Source organism: Lepus europaeus, chromosome 5 (assembly GCF_033115175.1).
Source record: "Lepus europaeus isolate LE1 chromosome 5, mLepTim1.pri, whole genome shotgun sequence".
NCBI lineage: Eukaryota > Metazoa > Chordata > Mammalia > Lagomorpha > Leporidae > Lepus > Lepus europaeus.
In genome coordinates, this window is record NC_084831.1 from 114,852,743 (window position 1) to 114,874,259 (window position 21,517).

The following is a 21,517-nucleotide window of genomic DNA, read 5'->3' on the forward strand; positions in this document are numbered from 1 at the left end:
TTGAACCCTGTCTAAGGCTCCATCCTGGCACCCTCCTGCCCAGCCCTTGGGATCTGCCCATGTAAGATTCCTTCCCCCGAGTATGGAGGTGGAGCTCCAAATTCAGACGGGGGCTGAGGCCCTACTGCCAACTGACACATGACCCCAATGGTGCCTGCCTGCCCAGTGTCTTGTGCAACCTCTGTGGCCAGGCTGCGCTGCTGGCTCCTCCACCTTTCCCACTTGCATCTCTCTCTGCACTCGATGTCTTGGTGGTTTGACTTCTCTGATGCCGAAGCTACCCTGGATCACACCCTCCCAGCTCTCTCTCAGCCCTTTGGAGATAGTCTTCTGTCTACCAACCTAGACTCAGGTCTCACTTCCTTTGTTAAAATTTATTTATTTGGGAAGGAGAGAGAGAAAGAGAGAGAGAGAGAGGAAGAGGAAGAGAGGAAGAGAGAGAGTATGAACTTCAGTCTGATAGTTCACTCTCCACGTGTTTGCAACAGCCTGGGCTGGACCAGACCAATGTGAGGAGCTGGGGCCAGGACTTGAACCCAGGCACTCCAATATGAGATGCAGGTATCCCAAGTAGCATCCTAACCACTGCACCAAACACCTGCCTCTCTGGCCTCCTTTCCAGGCCTACAGCTAGCTCTGACCTCAATCACCCCCACATCCCTTTTCCATCCTTACCCTGGGGAGTGGGCCTGGTTCCAAAACATCAAGTGTGTTATAAAGAATCGATACTGGTGGAAACAACAGTTGCAATGTCAAATGCAGGTTTTTAGAGCTTAGCGTGTGATCAGTATTTGATTTAATTGAGACACTTTGTGCATGTTCTTCCTGCATCTTTGACTGAAAAGAACCCTGCATATTTGCACAGAAAGAGGTATGTGTGTTTGCTCTAGTTGCTGCCAAGCAGCGTTGTTTTAGGTGCCGCTTGAATTCCGTGTTTTCCTTTCTTTTAAAAAAGATTTATTTTATTTATTTGAAAGGTAGAATTACAGAAAGAGGTAGAAACAGAGAGAAAGAGAGGTCTTCCATCTTCTGGTTCACTCCCCAAATAGCTGCAATGACCAGGGCTAGGCCAGGCCAAAGCCAGGAGCCAGGAGCCAGGAGCCAGGAGCCAGGGGCCAGGAGCTTCTTCTGGGTCTCCCACATGGGTGCAGGAGCCCAAGGACTTGGGCCATCCTCTACTGCTTTCCCAGGTGCATAAGCAGAGAGCTGGATCAGAAGTGGGGCAGTCAGGACTCGAACCTGGGATCCACATGAGTTGCCAGTGCAGCAGGCCAGGTCTTTAACCCACTGTGCCACAGCGCTGGCCCCATCTATTTTCCTCTCTTCCTTCCTCTCTTCCTTCCTTCCTTCCTTCTTCCCTCCTTCCCTTCCTCCCTCCCTCCCTTCCTCCTTCCCTTCCTTTCTTGTTACTTATTTGAAAGGCAGAGTGACAGAGAGAGGGAGAGACAGAGAGGAAGAGATCTTCCATCTGTTGGTTCACTTCCCAAATGACTGAAATGGCTGGGGTTGGGCCCAGCTGAAGCTGGGAGCCCAGAACTCCCTCTGGATCTCCCACATGGGTAGCAGTGGCCCAGATACTTAGGCCATCTTCTGCTGCTTTCCCAGATGCATTAGTAGGGAGCCAGATCCAAAGTAGAGCAGCCAGGGCTCTAACCTGAGTGTATATGGAATGCCGACGTCTCATCAGTGGCTTAACTGCACCACAACACCTGTCCAGACTTCTGGTCCAGACTGCCAAGCCAGTGGGTCGGAATGCAGTAGAGACAGCTGGATTCTGGGTTTCCTGGAGGGAACTTGGCTTCTCCCCGACCCCAGCTCCCTCCTTCCTCATCAGCGCTGGTTTCTCAGGGCCAGATCTCAACTTCGGTGTCACCTCCTTTGAAAGGACTCCCCACACACCTTGTCCGAAGAAGGGTCCTCCCCCGCCCTTGGTAGGCCCCTGTTTCTTTCATTCCTTCTCGCAATTTGCGATCATTTTACTGTTTGCTTCTTCCCAAAGGCCTCCTCTACTAGGCTGCAAGCTGCAAAAGGTGGCGATCCTGTCTGGTTTACCACGTTGTCTTCTGGAAGCCTAACCTGATGCCCAGCTCCAGACAGCTCCTCACTGCGAGGCTGGTGAATGACAGCTTCTCTCTTCGCCAGTTGAAATGGTGACAAAAGCCTACAGCCCTCACCCATCTCTGATGACCACCAGGCGACCAAACCAGGAAAAGCAGTTCGTCCTCTTCTATTGACATACCTGTTATCGGAAGATTCTGTCTTCTGCCAAAGCTCAATACAGGGACCACCGACAGGGGTCCCAGGGGTCTGCTGACAGCTGTGGGGGGAGGCAGCTTGTCTTGGCTAGCCCCTTCCTGCCTCACTGTTCTCATTTCCACCTCATGGATGCAATCCTGCAAGACACCGCCAGGGTGCCCAGTGCCCTGTTCTCTCTGCTATCAGAATTAGTTATCAGAGGGAAAAAACCATCGGAAACTCATTCATGCTGTGATTCGTCAGAGCAGCGTAGCACTTCAGCCATTGGGATGCAACAGAGTGATAAAAATTCTGGTCGTATTCAACACCCGGAGAAGGAAATTCAGGAAACGGTTCTGGGAGTGTGGTCACTGTGCTAGCCACCAGTGTGTGCTCATGAGTGATAAACCTTTGAGGACGGGGGGGGGGGGTGTAGGGATAGAAAATGAGCGTGGAGATATATGGGTTGAAATCTTACTATAGGATAGGCACTGTGGCACAGCGGGTTAACGCCCTGGCCTGAAGCACTGGCATCCTATATGGGCGCTGGTTTGAGACCTGGCTGCTCCGCTTCTGATCTGCCTCTCTGCTATGGCCTGAAAAAGCAGTAAGTAGAAGATGGCCCAAATCCTTGGGCTCCTGCACCCATATGGGAGACCCAGAGGAAGCTCCTGACTCCTGGCTTCAGATCAGCACAGCTCTAGCTGTTGCGGCCAATTGGGGAGTGAACCAGCGGATGGAAGACCTCTCTCTCTCTCTCTCTCTCTCTCTCTCTCTGCCTCTCCTTCTCTCTCTATGTAACTCTGACTTACAAATAAATAAATAAATCTTTCAAAAAAGAGAAATCTTACTATAAAATGATTCCCTTGGTTTTGGGTGCTGGGTGTAATATAAGCTGTTTGATGTTATGGTTGTGTTCCTACAACTATGAGATGGGCTACCCTTCTTCTAGGAGCAAAAAAAAAAAAAGAGTCCTGGATGCATTTTCCAGCTGGACTCCCTGGGCCTCTGGGGCTCAGCACCGCAGCCTTGTGCAGGCGCCAGGGGCACTCCTGAGTTGTAAGATTTCAACCCATATATCTCCACGCTCATTTTCTATCCCTACCCCCCACCCCATCACCTGAGACATGCTCTGTCCTCGCTTCACGCCCCCGTTGGGTTCCCACCCTCATAGACAAGACTGGTTGGTGGGTCAGAGTACTTCTGTCTGGTTTCCTGGGCCTTTGTTTCTTTCTCTTGGAAATTATGTCCATTGGTTGATGAAGGACTGGTGGTCCCTGGACCCTCTGTTTGGAGCAAGAATCATTCCTCCTCTTCTACCAAGATGTGATCACAATCCAAGAGATGCCTGAGAAGCCAGCGCATTGTCAGAGAGGCTTCCCGGACCTCAGCTTGCACGTCTGTAAAATGGGGGTGCGGAAACCAATTTCACCCAATCACCCTGACGTCTCCTCTTCCCTACAACCTTGGCCACTGTTTAAGGGCCAGGTCAGGACACTGCTCTCTATGTCATCCCTCCCCACCCCCACCAATATGTATCACTTCCCAGGGCCTAATGGGTCTTAGAGTTAATAAATTAATTCCTATTTAATTCTATTCTAATTGTTCCTTTCATGCGAATTAATTTGATTATCATTGTGAGCTCTACAAGAGAAAGTTCCAGAATCGTCCCTCTATATCCCAGTTTCCAAATACTATGTGTTCCAAATAAGAACAAAAGTAATAAAGATCATAGCAACAACTGCCATCTCATGACTGCAATCCTTCAAGCACCCTACTGAATGTTTTTTTTTTAAAGACTTACTCTATTTATTTGAAAGACAGAGTTACAGAGAGAGGTAGAGACAGAGAGAGAGGTCTTCCACCTGCTAGTTTACTGCCCAGATAGCCTCCAACAGCCGCAGCTGTGCCAATCCGAAGCCAGAAGCCAGGAGCTTCTTCCCGGTCTCCCATCCGGGTGCAGGGGCCCAACGACTTCTACTGCTTTCCCAGGCCATAGCAGAGAGCTGGATAAGAAGAGGAGCAGCTGGGACTAGAACCAGCACCCATATGGGATGCCGGCACTTCAGGCCAGGGCGTTAACCCACTGAGCCACAGCGCCGGCCCCTCTACTGAACATTTTTAAACAGTCTTTCTTGTAAGGTAGATGCTTGCAGGCCCAATTTGCAGATGAGGAAACCAAGCCTTGGAGAGTAAGCAGCCTGCAATTTGATACTGAGTTGAATTACAGATGGAAACCAGCCCTGGGATTGCAATGCCGGATATCTGCCTGCAATGCTCTGTACATTACCAGCTGTCTGAGGGGTGTGGGCCAAGTGCTCCCCCCTCCCAAGTCTTCCATCCTCCTCTTTTTTTTCTTTTTTAATGTATATAAGGTGAACAAATGCCATCCTCCTCTTACGGTCGCAGTGTGATTAGGACACAACAGAGGGATGGATGTAGAGATTAATTTTATTAAGACAAATCACACATATCACTTCCTTTCTCTTTTCTGAAAGCCTCACCATCAAGGATTGATCTCGTCGAGTTTCTAATTCAGGAACACTCATTGCACAGCAAGCACATTTCAGAGATGGAAGGAGAGAGGATCCTAATGCTGGTACCAGGCGATAGATGGAAGGTGTCCTGTCCAGAGACCTGGGACGACGGCCATCCTAAATAGTATCCCAGGCAGTCTCCTCCATGTCTTCGCTCTCCTCCCTCTGGGCACCCACCAAGGGCTCGTAAATATCAGCAGAGGGGCTCAACGACGCGCAGGTGGAACAGGAGGGAGGCTTCTCTGAGCTCCCCACCCCTGTTCCTACCCCTCATTCCTACTCGTTTAGCTGATGTCACTGAAACAGTGAGGCCCAGCCCCTCCGACATGGCTGGAGGAGAGGACAAGAAGACACATTTCCCTTCCCTTATTGCAGGATTCCCCTCCGCTTTACCCATTTGCACATGCACCACACACGCATGCATTCCATTTTTTAAAAATCATTCTTTCTGTTAAGCCTCAGCATCCAGTTCTGAGCATCCTCTACCTGCACCTGAAACGGCAGCCGCCCACGAAGGAACCACTGAACAGAGACATCAGCCGAGTCCGAGGGGAAGGCGCCCCACTTGCCGGTCTCACTGGGGCATCAGGGAGACCTAAGGCTCTGCGCTCTTTAAGTAAGCACCTGCCAAGGGAGTATGAGACCCCCCTGCTGCTTCCAGGCCCCTGCTAAAGCCTCCAGGAAAAGAGAGCTGTGGGGGCCTCCAGACCTGTCATCATCCCTCTTCTTGGCACTCTAGGTTGGCAGTGAGCAAGGGAAATAAATAGGAAAGAAAAAGTTTTCCAGTGTTTTCTCTCCTGTTTTATTTCCATCTTCACAGCAGATTTATCTTTTCCCGAGGGGGTTGTGAGAAGCACAATGTTTGCTTTGTTCTAATAAGACCTGGGGAAATTCCACTGGCCCCAGCGGCTGGGGATCTTCTGGTCAGGACCCGAGCGACGACGATGGTTTCCTGGGCACGCTGTCGATAAGGTCTGTAGGACAGCACTGCAGGGACGGCCGAGGGAGGAAGGGCGGGGATGGTTGCTATTATTGGGTGGAACTGTAACAGAGCTGCAGGATGGCAGGTGGTGGCCGGAGTTCCTGTGGAGTCTGTGTGTACAGTGACTCCCTAGAGGAGCTGGCACCACCCCCCCGCCCCAGACCGGGCGTGCACCCTGGCTGAAGGCAAGGCTGCAACACCACCATGCTGGGACATTTGCCAGCGGTCCATGCCAAGGCACTTGTAAAATCGAGGCTGCTGGGCAAGTTCCAAGGATCCCTTTTGAAGACTGGGTAGAGGGCGGGACAGCCAAGGGCAGCCCAAGGCCACCTCACCACCACTCTAAGCAGTGGCCCATGGAGATTACAGGTTCCTGAGCACATGTGTTGACTCACTGGGCTCTTCCTTGGGAGAGGAGGGGTGATGAGGTCAAGGTAGCCAGGGGGGTCTTGGGGACCCCATCTGCTATATGTCCCTGGCATGTTGCTGGTGTTCTGTGCCCCTGGTTCTCCCTCCCAGGGCAGATCCGGCCATGTTTCCCTCCCCTTCCTCCACCCTGCTCAGTGAGTGATCTGAAAGGCTTCACTGGGTACCCTGGCTAGGCGATGGGAGGGACGGGAGCCAAGGGCGTAGCTTATCTCTGAGTACAGCTTGGAGCCCTGGTCACACCCTCTGGAGGTAAGGAGGAATGCCACTGAGAGCCAAGGCCCAAGGAGCAGAGCAGGGAAGAGTGTAAGAGCATAGGCTGAGAAGGGCCACCCCTTCCCCTTCCGAGACCCCTTTGCTCCCGGCAGATTGTGGTCCTGGCACAGTGGAAGGTCACACTGACAGGTCATCTGACCTGGCCTTACTGCTGGCCTTGCTAAGACGCCGCTTGTCACTCTGGTAGCCGTGAGGGAGGGGGTGGCCTGGTGAGACACCATCCGGCACATCGGGCTTCTGGTCATAGCGGATGTGGATGAAGCCCTCCGCCGGCACCTGCTCCCGGCCTCGCACCCGCTCCGTGGCCAGGTTGTCTGTGTTCTGCTGGGAGGCCGTGTTGGTGCTGAAGGTGCTGAAGAACCTCCCCCCAGGGCCATTCTCCAAGCACTGAGTGAAGTCGGGCGGAGGCGTGCAGCTCTGGGCTGTGCCCGCCGAGGGGCCAGGCAGGCGGCCCTCCGCCGAGCTCTGCGGCGACCTGGCCAGTCGCTGTCCGATCTTCTTCCAGCCCAGGTGGTAGAGTTCAGCCAGACTGAGGAAGAGGGACAGTCCGGCCACGGCCAGCATGAAGACAATGAAGACGTTCTTCTCCGTGGGCCGGGACACGTAGCAGTTGACGGGGTGCGGGCAGGGGCTCCTGCGGCACACATGCAGGGTGTGCAGGAAGATCCCGTAGAGCAGGTACTGGCCCACGATGAAGGCCACCTCCATCGTGGTGCGGATGACGATGCTGCAGACGTAGGTTCTGAGCAGAGTGCCCTGGAGGAGGATCCTGCCGTTCACTTCCTCCCAGCGGGACAGCTCCGCCTTCTCGGCCGCCGGGTACTCATAAGAGCCGGCCCCCTGCACCTCCTTGCCGGTCTCGGCCTCGCGCATCTTGCGCTTCTCCTGCATGCGCACCGTGTGCATGGCATGGCCCATGTACACCAGGGATGGCGTGGAGACGAAGATGATCTGCAGCACCCAGTAGCGGATGTGGGAGATGGGGAAGGCTTGGTCGTAGCAGACGTTCTCGCAGCCGGGCTGGATCGTGTCGCACTGGAAGTCCGACTGCTCGTCCCCCCAGGAAGACTCGGCCGCGGTGCCCAGCACCAGCATGCGGAATATGAAGAGGACGGTGAGCCAGACCTTGCCGATCACCGTGGAGTGCTTGTGCACTTCCTCCAGGAACTCTCCCAGGAAGCTCCAGTCGCCCATCTTGGCGGAGCTGGGGGACAGACACCAACACTTCTGCACCCGGGGGAGAAAGAGAGAAAAAGAGATGTGTCTGCAGAGACCTGGACGTCCTACCGTGCGCCGGTCCCACAGTGCACCGGGCATTGATCCACACCAATGCTTTCCTTAAGAAAGTGCGACTTCAGGGCTCGCATTGTGGCACAGTGGGGTTGAGCTTCTGCCTGCAACTCTGGTATCCCATATGGCAGTGCCAGTTGGGGTCCTGGCTGCTCCACTACCAGCCCAGGTTCCTGCTAATGCCCCTCAGAAGGCAGAGGATGGTGGCCCAAGTACTCGGGTCCCTGTCACCCACTATGGGAAACCTGGATGGAGCCCTTGACTCCTGGCTTCAGCCTGGCCCAGCCCTGGGTGTTGCAGGCATTGGGGAGTGAATGAGCAAATGGAAGATTTCGCCCCCACTTTTTGTCTTTCAATGAATTAATTAATTACTATTTTTTTAAAAAGAAAATGTGACTTTGAAACCAAATTTGCCCAAAAAGCTTCTCCCACCCTTAGTAAAAATTAAAAGGAAGATTCAAAGCGGTCATGCTTTTATCAGCAAGATGAGGACATGGCCCCTACACAGCAACTGTGCTGTGTGTTACAGGGGGACTTCTGCGCTTTTCCTCCTGAGATTCCACTTCAGAAGGTCCGCGGTGACCGCCAGGAGTCAGGATTTGCAACAAGCTGTTGTGGCGTTTCTGATGCAACCACACCTGGAGAAAGGCAGGATTGGGATCTACAAACATGTCTCTGGACATCCATCTCATTGAGTGTCTTTTCTCATCTGTCAAATGGGGAGGGAGTAACCACATCAGAGGACTGAGGGCACCAAATGAGACGAGATAAGTGAAACCCTGAAAATCGTTACCGTAAATGTTTGAATGCTGTCCCATGAAGAAGGAAGTTCTATGGCTCCAGAGGTATAACTCGGAGGAGGAAGAAGGAGTGGGAGTGGGAGGGGCACACTCGGACCCTCAGGAACCGCTCTGCAGTGATCGGAACCACCCAACATCCACCTGCTGCATTAGCAGGTGGTGAACTGAAAAATTGAGCTTCAGTCCCACCAGCTAAAGATATCACAGAGAAACAGACAGCTTCCTCCAGCTGGTAAACCCAGTGCAGCCAGCCACCCCAGCCACACAGCTCTGCTGCCCACACACTGCCCTGCCTGTAGAAGTACCCACACACAGTCCTGCTCACCTTCATGTCCAGAATAATCTCGCCAATCCTGTATGTCCCTGCCAAATCCTCCCTCACTGGCTTCTCCAGCATCATCTCAATGCCACTCCTGGCACAAATGCCCTCCTACCAATTACCTGTTACCTGCCCCTCCCCCTAGCTGGATGTGTGTGTGCCTCTGTGCGTGTGTCTGTGTGTGTCTCTGCCTCTTCTCAAATTGAAAAACAGGGGGTGGAGGGAAATATTTGTTCTAGAGTTAATCTACCAGGTAGGATACCCACAATTCACGTCAGAGAGCCTGAGCTCAGCGCCAGGCTCCAGTCCTGACTCCCGCTTCCTGCTAATACAGACCCCAGGTGACAGCAGTGATGGCTCAGCTAGCTGGATGTCTGCCACCCACCCACGTGGGAGACCTGCATTGAGTTCTCAGCTCCTGACTTAATGCCCCAGGGCCGTTGCGAGTGTTTGGGGAGTGGCAGGTGGAAGTTCTCACTCTTCCGTCTTCTTCTCTCTGCCGCTCTAATAAATAAATAAAATCTCAATTCATCCATTCCTCCCTCTAGCTCTCCCTACCCCATCAAGCTGGGCCTCAGCCCCCTTGAGGATCCTGGGGACCCCATCCCTGGCCACCACGTATTGTCCTCTGCCTCCCTGTTCTCCCAATAGGAACCGCTTGAGACCAGTGACTGCCTTTTCCTCTGTATCAGCAGATCCTGGCCCAGGAGGAGGTGGCAGGCACTGGTGCTTCCCACCCAGTGGCAAACCAATTCCTGTTCCTTGCCTGCCTCCCGCTAGCAGGGTGAAAAGACCAGGTGATGCTGGTTTTTAGTCTCCACTGCAGTAAGTTCTGGTCAGTGAGGAATGGGGAGGGTCTAACATGGAGAGGGCTCTGCATGGGGTTTTCCATCCCCCAGCAAACAGAGGGAGCCTCCCTCACAGTCCTCCCCACCCCCGCTTCCTGCCTGTGGGCAAGGTGGGGTGGGCCAAAGTGTCTGAAGCTTCGCAGAGAGTCTCCCAAATGCCAGCCCATGTCCTAAAGCCTCTGAATCAACTCTTGAATCTCCTACTTCCGACTTCCTTGGCGAACAACAAGTGGCCTTATAGTTTAAACCTCTCAACTGATTGTAGCCAACAGGATGGCCAAGAGATAGGCGGGAACTGAACAGAAATGTTCCCTTCTTAGCATCAAAGAACCTCGGATTTGCATGAGACCTTACAGGTTGCCAAGTTCAAACTCTGACCTTCATATCTGTGCTGCCAACATGCTCCTGGTTCCTACTGCAACATTCTTTACGCTTATGGGAAAAGACAGGGTGGAGAGCTGCATTTCATAGCTCAGGCTTCCTTGGCTGCAGACCTGATTCTCTGACAGAAACCAGCCTCTTGGCTCTGTCTTCTCCCAGCCCCCAACCCCCAACCCTGACAGTATGCAGAGAGGCCCTGAGTCAGCGGAAAGGGACTTATCTCCGTTCCCCTCTGTATCAAAGGCCCAGCCAGGGCTGCAGGTCCTTCCTCTGGTTGGTGATCGGGCATCTGCCTCTTTTCCTCAGGTGGTGACGGGGCCCTTCCTCCAGCCCCCAAATGTGGAAAATCGCGGAACACTTGCTCGAAAGGAAAATGGCTGATTAGATAAGTGTTTGGATGGTCTGTCCTCTCTTCTGGGCGCGTGCATAGTGTTCAGCACCTTCGGAGCCAGGCACAGGCATGCTGTGACTGGACGGTGGTGAGTGAGAGGAAGGGAGGGAAAACCAGGCAGCACAAAAGGCTGCTGGCAAGGGGGAAGTGGAAATGCAGAAAAAGCAGCCATGCGGTGGTTAAGAGAAGACAGGCACGGGAGTTAGGTACCCGGAGTTCAAATCCCTGTTACTGTCTGCTGAGCTCGGATGAGTTCTTCAGTCTGTGTTTCCCTTTGCTCATATGCACGGTGGAGACACTGCGAGTTCACTCCTGGAGGCTGCGGGGTGATGGGTAGAAAGCTCCTGGCACCGTGCTCAGCATACAAGAACTGCATAAAAGGTAGCTATTGCGAGCAAAGCACGCGAGGAGGAGAATGAAAGAAGAGGGAAAGGAAAAGGGAACATAGGAAGTAGAGAAAAGTGATTAAAAATGAGAAAAGAAAAAAATGGGAGGGGACAGCAGAACGGGAGGAAATGAGAAGAAAATAAAAACGGGAGTGGAAACCAGAAAATCACCCAGGATCGGAACGAGCTCCGCAGACGCACTTCCTGAGGACTTTCCCTGACCCTCTCACTCTCTGTCACTCATTCCTAGCAAATCCCCAAGGAAGTGTAAAAACAGTTCCAGGCAAAGCATGTGGTGCCTTGGTCTGGTCTGCCAAGAGGCCTGAGTGCTGACTCCCTCACTTGTAGTCCAGGGACTCCCTCCTGGAAGAGGGAAGGCACAGGTTCAAGAGAGAAACGCCTTGGAAAACCAGAAAGCCAGGGCTTGGCAGAGGAGTTGGGGTACAGGACCCCTCACTGCTGACCTTCAAGCGAGGTCAGAGAAACTGAACATCGCTACCATGTGCCAGCTGCTCAGGTTCCGACATGAAAGCATCCTGGCTCGAGTTAGTTTTCCAGCCATGTTGGCTTCCCTTGGGTCCTCTACAACCCGGCCAAAGAAATTTGTAGATAAGATACTCGGTGACTTTACTGGGTGTGTGGCATAGACAATGCTTTGTCGTTTATTTTGCGTTTCTTGGCAGGAAGTGTATGAGGAGGGGCAAAGGAAGCTGCCTATGCCACGAATAAATTCTACCGATTACAATGGACGTTTACCTCTCTGCTGAAGCTGTGGTCTTTGCTGGCTTCCTCCTGCTTAGAAAGCCCGAACTGTCAGCCTTGCTCCATGGGGCCCTCCATGGCACAGCCTCACCCTGCCTTTTCTTCACTGTGCCCCTCGCGCCCTCAGCCCCGAAGCTACACAACTCCCCTACACGTCCCACAGTTTCTCACCTCTCTGTCCTGGCCGAGAATATCCTCTAGTGACTCATCCATTCATGAATCAGTTTATTGAGTGGCTACGAGGTGCTGAGCAGCGTGCTAGGCACTGAGGAGAGAGCAGGAAGGAGGGGGACAACCAAGAAGAATCCCCCACCTCTCTTGAGTTTAGCTCTGCCTAGACTTCCCATAATGGAAAGTTGACATTCGACATGTAATTTCAAGGAAGCAGGTGTTTTAATGTTCAGGAAGTGCCCATAAGGTGCTGTGGGAGTGGGTGGCAGGAGCCTGAGTCAAATTTTCTAGGCTGGGAGAGGGCTTTGTTAGAATAGGGCGCTCCAAGGGGCCCTGGGGACTTGGGGGCATAGCCCTCCGCAACTGATCCAAATCTCCAGGTCTCCACGGCCATCTGAGATGGTCCCTTGAACGTGAGGAGGTCAGCCTGACTATTAAGGTTCTTCTTGGCCAAACCTTCAAAGTCCTCTACAGTGTGTCCTACCTGCAGACGAAGCAGCTTTTGGAAGGGTCCCTGGGGAAGTTAGTAATAGCAACACGGGGCTTGGGTAAAAGGGGACGGGACAGGGGAAGGGTTTTATGTACAGTGAGCACAAACCCTTCGTGCCTTTACTTCCAGTATTAGAGAGCTAGAAGTAACGCTCGGGTGTCTGCACTCCCGACTCGGTGCTCCCCCTTGTGTGGACATCGTGGGCCGCCTGCACAGCTGATCTTTTCCAAAGAAAACCATTTCAGAGGAACCTGAATTAGTCCTAAACTCATAGCCCAAACCTCTTCCTCTGACTCCTCCATGGATGCAGCGTGCAAGGGACCTCAGCCCTATTGGATACCACCTGAGATGCTCTAAATCGGCCTCCAGCGTGGAGGGTGCCTCCTCACACTTGGCTGTGTGCTGCACTCAGTTTGTCCTCCCAAAGTTTCTAGTCTCTCAACAACCTGAAAGTAGTTTTTAAAGTCCCTACTATGTGCCTACCACTGCTCTGAGGACTGAGAGCAATCCTTGAGAGATTTCAGGCCTGACAAATATTAGCACTCAATGCCATCCATTAAATTAATAAAACCAGTCATAATTCCTTCCCTCAAAGACTTAATGGCTTCTTCCCTCAAAGGGGTGGGAAACTCAAAAATCAAAACTACTTTATTTGTTTAAAAAATATTTTGTATTCTTATGGCATTAGATTTTCTCACAGGTATATAATAAATGCTTTCTCACACTCATATGGCATTCCAGTGACACAGGCAGCAACTTTACCAGTAACTCTACAACTCTGGCCAATCTCCATTACATTTGTAAAAACTAAAAAGGCCTGACAATAGATAAAAATGAAACTTTACACTGTTAAAAAAAATGTGCTTCTCTTACATTGCCCTGTTGGCTCCAAGAGGGCAGTACCACATTTGCTGTGTCCAATATCAAGAACCTTCAGAATGTTATAGGCATTCACTTCTTACTGCTGATGGAAGACTCTGTGTGACCACTTTGTGCAGCGGTTATGTTTCCCTCTGTTGAGCAGAGAAAGAAGCCTACAGAGACCACTTGTTCAAAGAAAGGAAGACTGCTGGGGGCAGAAGCAGGGCTTCCATCCAAAGTTTCCGATCCAACTTGCCAGAAAGTTTCCCTCCACCTCCCCTCCAAAGTGCAGCTCATCAATGCTTCGGTCTCTGCACTTGAACTTCAAAAGCTCTACTAACCAGGGGTATTGAGTGATTTGAGACATGACTGTGCCGTTTAGTGATAAGGCCTGGGATCAGCTTTTATACAATCAAGCAGATATTTATTTGCTCCCTTCGTGTTACCTGCACCGTGTGGAGTGTTGAGAAAAAGTATAGGAAAAAGTCTAATTCAGCTCAGTTTTATAAACGCTTTCTCGGGTGTCCTTTTATGCTAGAGCTGTGCTGAAATTCAGGAACCCAAGGACCATATGAAGACACTCAGTGCCTGTGGGGGATACAAACACAAGCAAACGTGGTGAGTCCCAGGATAGACGCAAATGCAGGATGCCATGCAAACGCACATGAGAACGCTGACCTCAGCCAAAGGTGGCGGTGGGTGGGTAGAGAGGACTTCCCAGAGCAGACAACCCTTGACTAGGAGTTAGGTACATGTGACGCGATGATGCTTGTAGGGGTGCAGGATAGAGGAGATGTGCGAGATGAGAGGACTTCAGACAAAGGCACTGCATGAGCCAACTTACTAAGACGAGAAACTGTGGTTTGAGAGCTCAGTGCCCAGAACAGGGAGGCCAAGCCTAGGACTCTGGAGTTGTTCCCAACCCTCATGAACCATGCTCAGGCTGTGACTTGCTCCTGAAGGCAGACCTTAAACTGACACCCCTAAATGGGGTGGCAGCCCTGAAGCACTGTGCAATTGGTAAAACTCATGCTTACACCAGTGCTTTGGCAATGGCTGTCGTGCAAACTGGTCTGCAGGTGCCATGTGCCCCTCAAAACGTCGAAGTGGTGGATGCTTGCACAGAGCGCTTGCACAGAGGGTGAGCAAGCCTTGGGGGCCACGCTGCATGTCAGCAGATGGGCCTTCCCCGGGTAGCTGGCTAGGGGCAACTGCCCAGGGATGATGGTGACAGGAGCCATGGAGATCTTGCTTCCTCCCCTCCACTTGGCCTGAGCAGGACTGGGAGGGTACACAGCGCACACTGTCTGACTAGGCACCATTCCTTGCCGCCTCCTGCCTTCGAGTTTCTGGGAAACTTATCCGAGTTCATCAAACTGAGATTATCAGGGCACTCCAGGGAGTCTGAGTCTAATTCTGGACAATGACACATGTTCTGGATGGTATCTAACAGATCTCTGCTTCTCAATCAAGGTTGTTATTCATAGTAATAATCACAGCCCCCTGGGCCCACGCTGCCACTCTGTCCACCAGACAGTGGAATGTGGCACGTGTTTCCCATCTGAGAGAGTTCTGTTGTGAAAGGGCCTCCTTAAAGGCTGCGTGAGACCCAGAACCAGGTCAGCTCAGTTTCCGTCCCAAGATGTTTACTCAACTCCTGTGCCACGTCAGACAGCAAAAGTGGCTTCACAAAGTGCCAACTGTAGCCATCATCACCGAACTCCTTTGCACCTTACTCATTTGTGGACATTTTTATGATTTCCCCTCACCTCCATAGTTTCTCCCTAAAATGGTATACGGGCAGAATTATGTGAAAAGTGTGCCAGGGCCGGCGCTGTGGTGTAGCAGGTAAAGCTGCTGCCTGCAATGCTGGCATCCCATATGTGCCTCACTTCAAGCCCTGGCTGCTCCACTTCCTATCCAGCTCCCTGAAATGTGCTTGGGAAAGCAGTGGAAGATGGCCAAGTGTTGGGCTCCTGCACCCACGTGGGATACCCAGGAGGCGCTCCTGGCTTCAGACTGGCCCAGCTCTGGCCATTGCGGCCTTTGGGGGGTGAACCCACAGATGGAAGATCTCTCTATGTCTCTCCTCTCTCAGTAAACTCTGCCTTTCAAATAAATAATAAATAAATCTTTAAAAAAAGAAAGAAAAGTCTGTCTTGAACCTTAGTTGATTCAGTTATCTTTATTATGTTTTGAGATCCTCAGTTGCATCTTCTAGTTCAACCAGAGTTACACACAAAAAGAATTTGTGTCCAGGTGATAAAAATAACGGGTAAACACTTATTAAGGGCTTTTTATGTGCCGGACACTCTGCAAGTTCTTTCTATACATTTTTTCATTTGGTTCTCACAACCTGAGGAAGTAGGAACTATTTTCACCCCTTGCCCCTGCTTTTTAAAAATGTATTTGAAAGATGGACAGAGAGAGGAAGACAGACAGACAGACGTAGACAGAGATTTCCCATCCGCTGGTTCACTCCCCAGATGCCTGCCACAGTGGGGCTGGGCCAGGCTGACGTCAGGAGTGGAGCTCCACCCGAGACTCACACACGGCTGCCTCCAGAGTGTGGATTACTCAAACCAGGCACTCTGATACAGCACATGGGCAGACTGGCAGCGACTTGACCACGGCCCAAACGCCCAAGCCCTGCTCCCCTAGTAACTGGACTAAGGTCTCACTGCTGGCGAGAGAGAGCTCTGAGCCAAACGTGGCTCCTGGCTCAGCCAACAGTGGCCCCCTGACTTAATAGCGAGGCCGAACTACCTAAATTGTCCAAAGTTCCTTTCTTTGGCAAACCAGTGCCAGTGCAAGGCCACTTTCGTATAAGATGGCTGTGAGCGCTGGGAGCTGACCGTGAGCGGGGTGTGTGCAAGGCAGGGGCAGGGGTGCGGCTCTCACACTTCTCACATTCAGGGTGTGCTCTCTTTTCTACTCTCAGGGGCACATGACCCAGCGAGCGTATGACACAGCCATATCCATGGAGCCAGCCAGTGTGGGCAGCTTCCTCAAAATTAGAAGTCCCTGGGGATCTGCATCCCCGAACAGTCACTCCCTACAGAGGGGAGAGGAAGACGGAGATGAGGGAGGCGGCAGCCAGATGGGCGAGATAAAGTCCTCACGTTAGTTTTCCTCCTACCCAGCCAACAGCAGATAATTAACTCCTCTTTGCATTTAATTATTTATTCTGACAAGGACAGATTGGCCCACTCAGAGACACGCTGCTGGCAGACAGCTGTTTCAAAGCCAAGGAGTGGAAGGGAGCAGGCAAAGTGGAGAAAGAGAATGACGCTGGGATAAATAATTGTCTTCTGCAAATATTGGAAGACGAAAAAGTTGCAAAGAGTAGATGGGAAGAGGTGGTGAATGGAAATGTTAAATTAAGAGGAAATATTGGGAGGTCCTTATTGATTGCTCCAAGCAGAGTAATTTGTACCTATGGAATTATTAATGAAAAATTCTCTGACAATGCTCACATTTCTCTCCTGCTCCCACCACGTTGTCACAGATTCCCCGCACAGTGGAGCTGAAACGAACCCAGAGATCAATCACACCCAGCCCCTTATTTGTGCACAAAATGCCCAGGATCCAGGGAAGTTAAGCAATTACGATAATAGCCAGCACTAAGTTGAGCATGTGTGAAGCACTCCACCACTGTACTTTGTAACTCTCCCATCAACCCTGCCAGGAAAACAGTAGCATTGCCTTTGACAGAAGAGAAAACTCAAGCTCGCAGGTTAAGAAACATACAAAGCCTCAAACTGGCAAATGGTGTATAATGGACTTGAACCTGGTCAGCTTGACACCAAAGCCCAAGTTCTCTGCAAAGGGAAAGAAAAGGAGACCTTGGACTTCACAACAAATAGAACTCCAATCTCAGCACGGCAAGCTGGGCCTTTGCACGTTTCCTAGTCCTGTTGGGGGCCCTGGGTTTCTCCCTTTAGCTGCTGGCTTCTTGACTGACCATCTCTTGCATATGCTGTTCCTAGAATTAATCACTGCATTGGTGGGCTCAGCCCTCGGCCCACAACAGACAGGATTCCCGACCCTTCAGCATCTGCCACCATTTGGCCAGAATCCACATATAGAAAATGACTTCCTTTTTTAGCCGGTAAGTGCTCTTGACTGAGGCGGTGTCTACCGCAGGGTTCTGGGCTGGCCAAACAGCAGGCTCTGGTGTGCCCTCGAAGTCTAAACTGTAGAAAGAGCAATGGTTAGGTGGTAGGGCTGCTGGTTGCTAAGCAGCAGCGAGGCTAGGACCCTGTTTGCCTCACTCCCTAGTTGTGTGAATGTAGTCACTTTACCTCTAGTTTCCAGCTCATCTGAGAAACGGGAACACCTGCTCACGGAAGTTGACGGCTATGCGGACAGATGAAAACACCTAGAACCGGCTGTGGCACAGGGCGGGCACTTGATAATACTCACACTAATTCCTCGCTTTCTTTTCTGACATTCTCAGTATCCTGCCCTGACTGCCAGCGTGGTGCAGACTTCGACAGTGCAGTGGGCTGGCTAGGACACGGCAAGGACCCCCAGGTGACCATGCAGGAGGCTGACTGTCAGAGCTGGGAGGACACTCGTTCACCTGGGCGGTAAGACCCTGTGGGCAGGGCTGGAGAAGCAGGGGGGGGCCAGGCTCTGCGGGGCCAGGCCCCTCTCCTGCCTGTGGCGGGTCCAGTGTGCCTCCTAACGTGTCTTGAACTCGAGACTTTGGACCTAAAGTGGTCTCCACTGGAGTCTGTCTAACAAAGCGTGTTTCACAGGACTCCTCCAGCCCGAGGAGCTGCAGCACATTTGAACCTGATCACCAGGCCAAAAGCACACCACAGACAGGGGTCAAAGCAGGCTCGGTTCTGCTTGGAAGAGAGAGGGGTGTCTCCCCAGGGATCTCAGGGGAAGGGCCACCTTGACTCTTGTCAGGAGAAGGCACAGTGGTCACTAGAACCATGGCTGCCATGGCCTGAAGTTCTGCACCATGGAGTTTCCAGGTCAGGATAAGATTCTGGAAGTCACCTGTGACAATGCTCCAGTATCGCTTCACAAGAGGCTCTTTGGGGGCTCCAGCTGCTTCTCTGTGGCCCTCAACAAGACAGTCCCCCCATCCCCACCCTGAGCCTCAGCTCAACTCACATATCAAACAAAAGGCTTGAGTTCGGTGGTTGCTAAGGCCCTCCCAGCTCTAAGAACGTCTCAGGAGTCTGTGCCCTTCCGTCTTAGGAGTACGGCAAGTTATGGTAAAGTCCAGAGGCAGGTTCGGATTTTTCTGATTCCCAGCTAAAGGTCGGAAGAGAAATTTTGGTCATAAAAAACAAACAGTACCTTCCCAGAGTCCTGTCATGGTGAGCTTTCACCGCAAAAGGGCTGCCCATCCAAGGAGATGCACTCCATAGACCTGGCCGGGGACCAGAGGACCCGGATTCTACCTCATTCTGCTGTTCTCTGAGCACCTACTAAGGGATAGCCATTTTAAATACTTGATTTAATCTTCATAAACTCTTACAAAAGATACTTATAAACTTCCTTGGCAGATGAAGAAATCATTTGCTCAAGGTCATGTAGTTAGAAATCGAACCCAAATGTGACTCCAGATCCCCCGGCTCTTCCTTCCGCCCCACCCTTGAATTAGATAAACTCTAGGTCCTCTGGGCTATTTCAAGACCTCTGATTCTGAGACCTCCCAACTCCCTTTACTTATGAAAGCGGGTGAATTACTGAATACTGAATTTTCCCTGCCTATTATTTGCTAGTATGTCAGGGAAGAAACTGATTGATAAAGTAGTGTCCAGCTATCGCTCATCATGCTCTAGCAGCTCCCCACCTCAGAAAGGAAGTCTTTCATAGGAGCCCGGAGGTTTTCCAGGAAAATGGGCACCTCCCTGCCTTGGCCAGCTCGCCTCAAAGCCAGGGCTGAGCCCAAGGGGATTAATTCACACAGAGAGCTGCTGGAATCCCAGTGTGGGAGTCCTTCCCTGGAAGGCGGGCCCTGGGGCCCCATGGCCCTGAAGGCTACGGGTCTTCCGGTCCCTGTCCACACTGACAGCCCCTCTGTCATAGTCTCACTGGCTGGGCCAGGGTGGGGGGTATCAGCCATACCTAAAGGCCAGGTGGCCCTGTGCAGCCCTGCTGCTGTCCCTTGCTAGCCGGCAGAGATGACGAGGATGGAGATAAACAGGACTGGAGAGATGCTCCGAGGGGAGAATTGGGGAGACACTGAGGCGGGAAGGCAGCCCAGGATGGAGATCAAAGAGCCCTAGGCATGAGTGGGCAGAGCAGGTGCTCTCCCCACGGAGTCCAGTCGGCCCTGACCTGCTGTCACCTCCAGCAAATCACTTTCCCTTTCTAGGCCTTGTTTCCTCCTGAGTTGAGGGAGAGGGCCGAGTGGCAGACCCAGAAATCCCTTTCAGTTCTAATGCCCTAGGACTTCAGGCCAGAGCTAGGAGCTGGGGGGTGGGGGGGGTGGGGGTGGGGGTGGAAGGCGTGGGGACAGAAGTGGGGCAGCAGAGACGAGAGCTGCGGCGGGCTTCCGGAGCCCAGCAAGAACACCCCTGGGATTCCAGGGCAGCAGAGGGGCAGCAGCCTGGCTCTGCCTGCTGTGGTGCTGTGGCTCTGTGAGCGTCACGTGTCTCAGTGAGGGGCTGCTCCGAGGGTACTGGGTCAGAAGCCAGAGAAGCACCCACCCCACCCCACCGCCCCCAGCGATCTCTGCCCTGCCTACGGCAGTCTGTGGGCCTCCTCCCTAGCAGTGCTGAGTGAGGACAAGGCTCCGAGGGACAGGCCACAGGCACAGGTTCCAACAGGGAGAGCCGTGGGTCAAGCAGGGTGTCGGCTGGGCTCTGACTCTGGGACAGCGAGTGGAGATGTGGCAGGCAGGCTGGGGACGCCTCTAAATGCCAGTGTGAGTGCCCAGCTCTGAGCCCCAGCACCAGGCAAACCGAGGGCCAGGCCTCTGCTCTGCGGCCTCCGGTCACTTTAGCTGGGTGTCAGGGGTCCCTGCTCCCTACCCAGCGCCCTTGGTGCTGCCTTTCCCTCTCTCAGCCCAGGGACCCTGTGTGCCCGTGCAGAGCAGGAGAAACCAGGATCCCTCTGCGAGGACAGGCTGTGCTGCCAGCGGAGTGGAGGGACAACCGAGGCCCGGAGCCCTGGCGCCCGACATCCTGCTCTCAAGGTTCCGAGCGGCCTCTGCGCCTGTGCAGTCTCAGCCTGGCACTGTGTTAGCGCTCACTGGCCCCAGAGGGCTCCTTCCTCTTCAGACCCCTCTTTTATAGTGGGGAAACAGCCTCAGAGGGGGAGAGGTCAGGTTCACAGCCACACAGCCTCCTGGGTCTCCCAACCCCAGGGGCTGGGTTCTCTACCCCATGCTCAGAGGCAAGGCGAGGAGCTGGCGGAGGCCTCTCCGCCCAGTGTCCGTGGCAGAGCGACCCTGCGCGGGTGCCTCTCCGGGTCCTCCCCAGCTCTTTGCTCCACCGCGAGTGGCAGCCTGGCTGTCTTCCATGCGGCCACTGCACGCGGGACATGATCCCCGGCAGGAAACTAAGCAGGGAGTATTTTTAAACCCTCCAACATGCCTTCGGGAGAAAAAAAAAAAAATCACAACACTCCCCGAGATGCTGCAGAAGGCATTTCCAGAAGAGTCCTCCAGTGCCTAGAAGCAGCATCGGAAGACAGGCTTGCGTTCTGTTTCCAAAGGGCCGATTTCTCCCTAATCAACGTTCTGGGACGTGGACAGGCGACGCGCTCCTAGGACACGCCGGGCGCACGGCATCCCCGCGGGCCCCGAGCGCGCGTCGCGGCCGCTCGGTGCAAACCAGCCGGGTGTGCCTGGCTGCTTCCCTAACCCTTCCTCCTTGCTACGTCCCCACCTCACGAGAGTGGTGGGAGACAAACTCGCAGGTACCGAGAGGAAACTGGAGTGCGCTCCAGCCGGTGCGAGCCTCTCTCCTCCTGCGTGCGTTCGCACTTCACCTCCTAGAAGTCAAGTTCACCCTTACCTGCTGCTCTTCCTCCTCCCTGCAGTCGCCCTGGGCTTCCTCGCGCTCGGGCTGCCTCTTCTCCAAGTGCCCCCTGTTGCTCTTGAGCCTGTCAGTTGCTCCTCTTCCACCCTCTTTTTAATCGCTGTCCGTCGCCCTCCCTCCTCCCACTTCTTCCTCCTCTTGCTCTCTCCTCCCCCTTTCCCCTCTGGAGCCCTCCCTCCCCTCTCTGTCTGTCCCGCGCTCAGAATCTTTGCTCTCTTCTGAAAACTCTGCTTCCCTCCGGTCCCTGCGGTCCCTCCTCGCGCTCGCCCCCTCCTCCTGGCAGTCCCGCCGCAGCCCTTCGCCCCAGCGCCGCCTGAGGCTGGCCTGCCCTCTCCCTCGAGGGCCCGGGG

At 53.1% G+C, this 21,517-nt stretch overlaps 1 protein-coding gene across 1 annotated transcript; it reads right to left on the bottom strand.

The window, feature by feature from the left end:
• Positions 1 to 4,738: 4,738 nt before the first annotated feature.
• Positions 4,739 to 21,211, bottom strand: GJA5 (gap junction protein alpha 5). The gene is made up of 2 exons (XM_062193519.1): positions 21,144 to 21,211; positions 4,739 to 7,683 (listed from the first exon to the last, which is right to left on the bottom strand). The coding sequence occupies exon 2, from the start codon at positions 7,648 to 7,650 to the stop codon at positions 6,574 to 6,576; it is 1,077 nt and encodes a 358-aa protein (XP_062049503.1). The 5' UTR covers positions 7,651 to 7,683; positions 21,144 to 21,211; the 3' UTR covers positions 4,739 to 6,573.
• Positions 21,212 to 21,517: the final 306 nt, after the last annotated feature.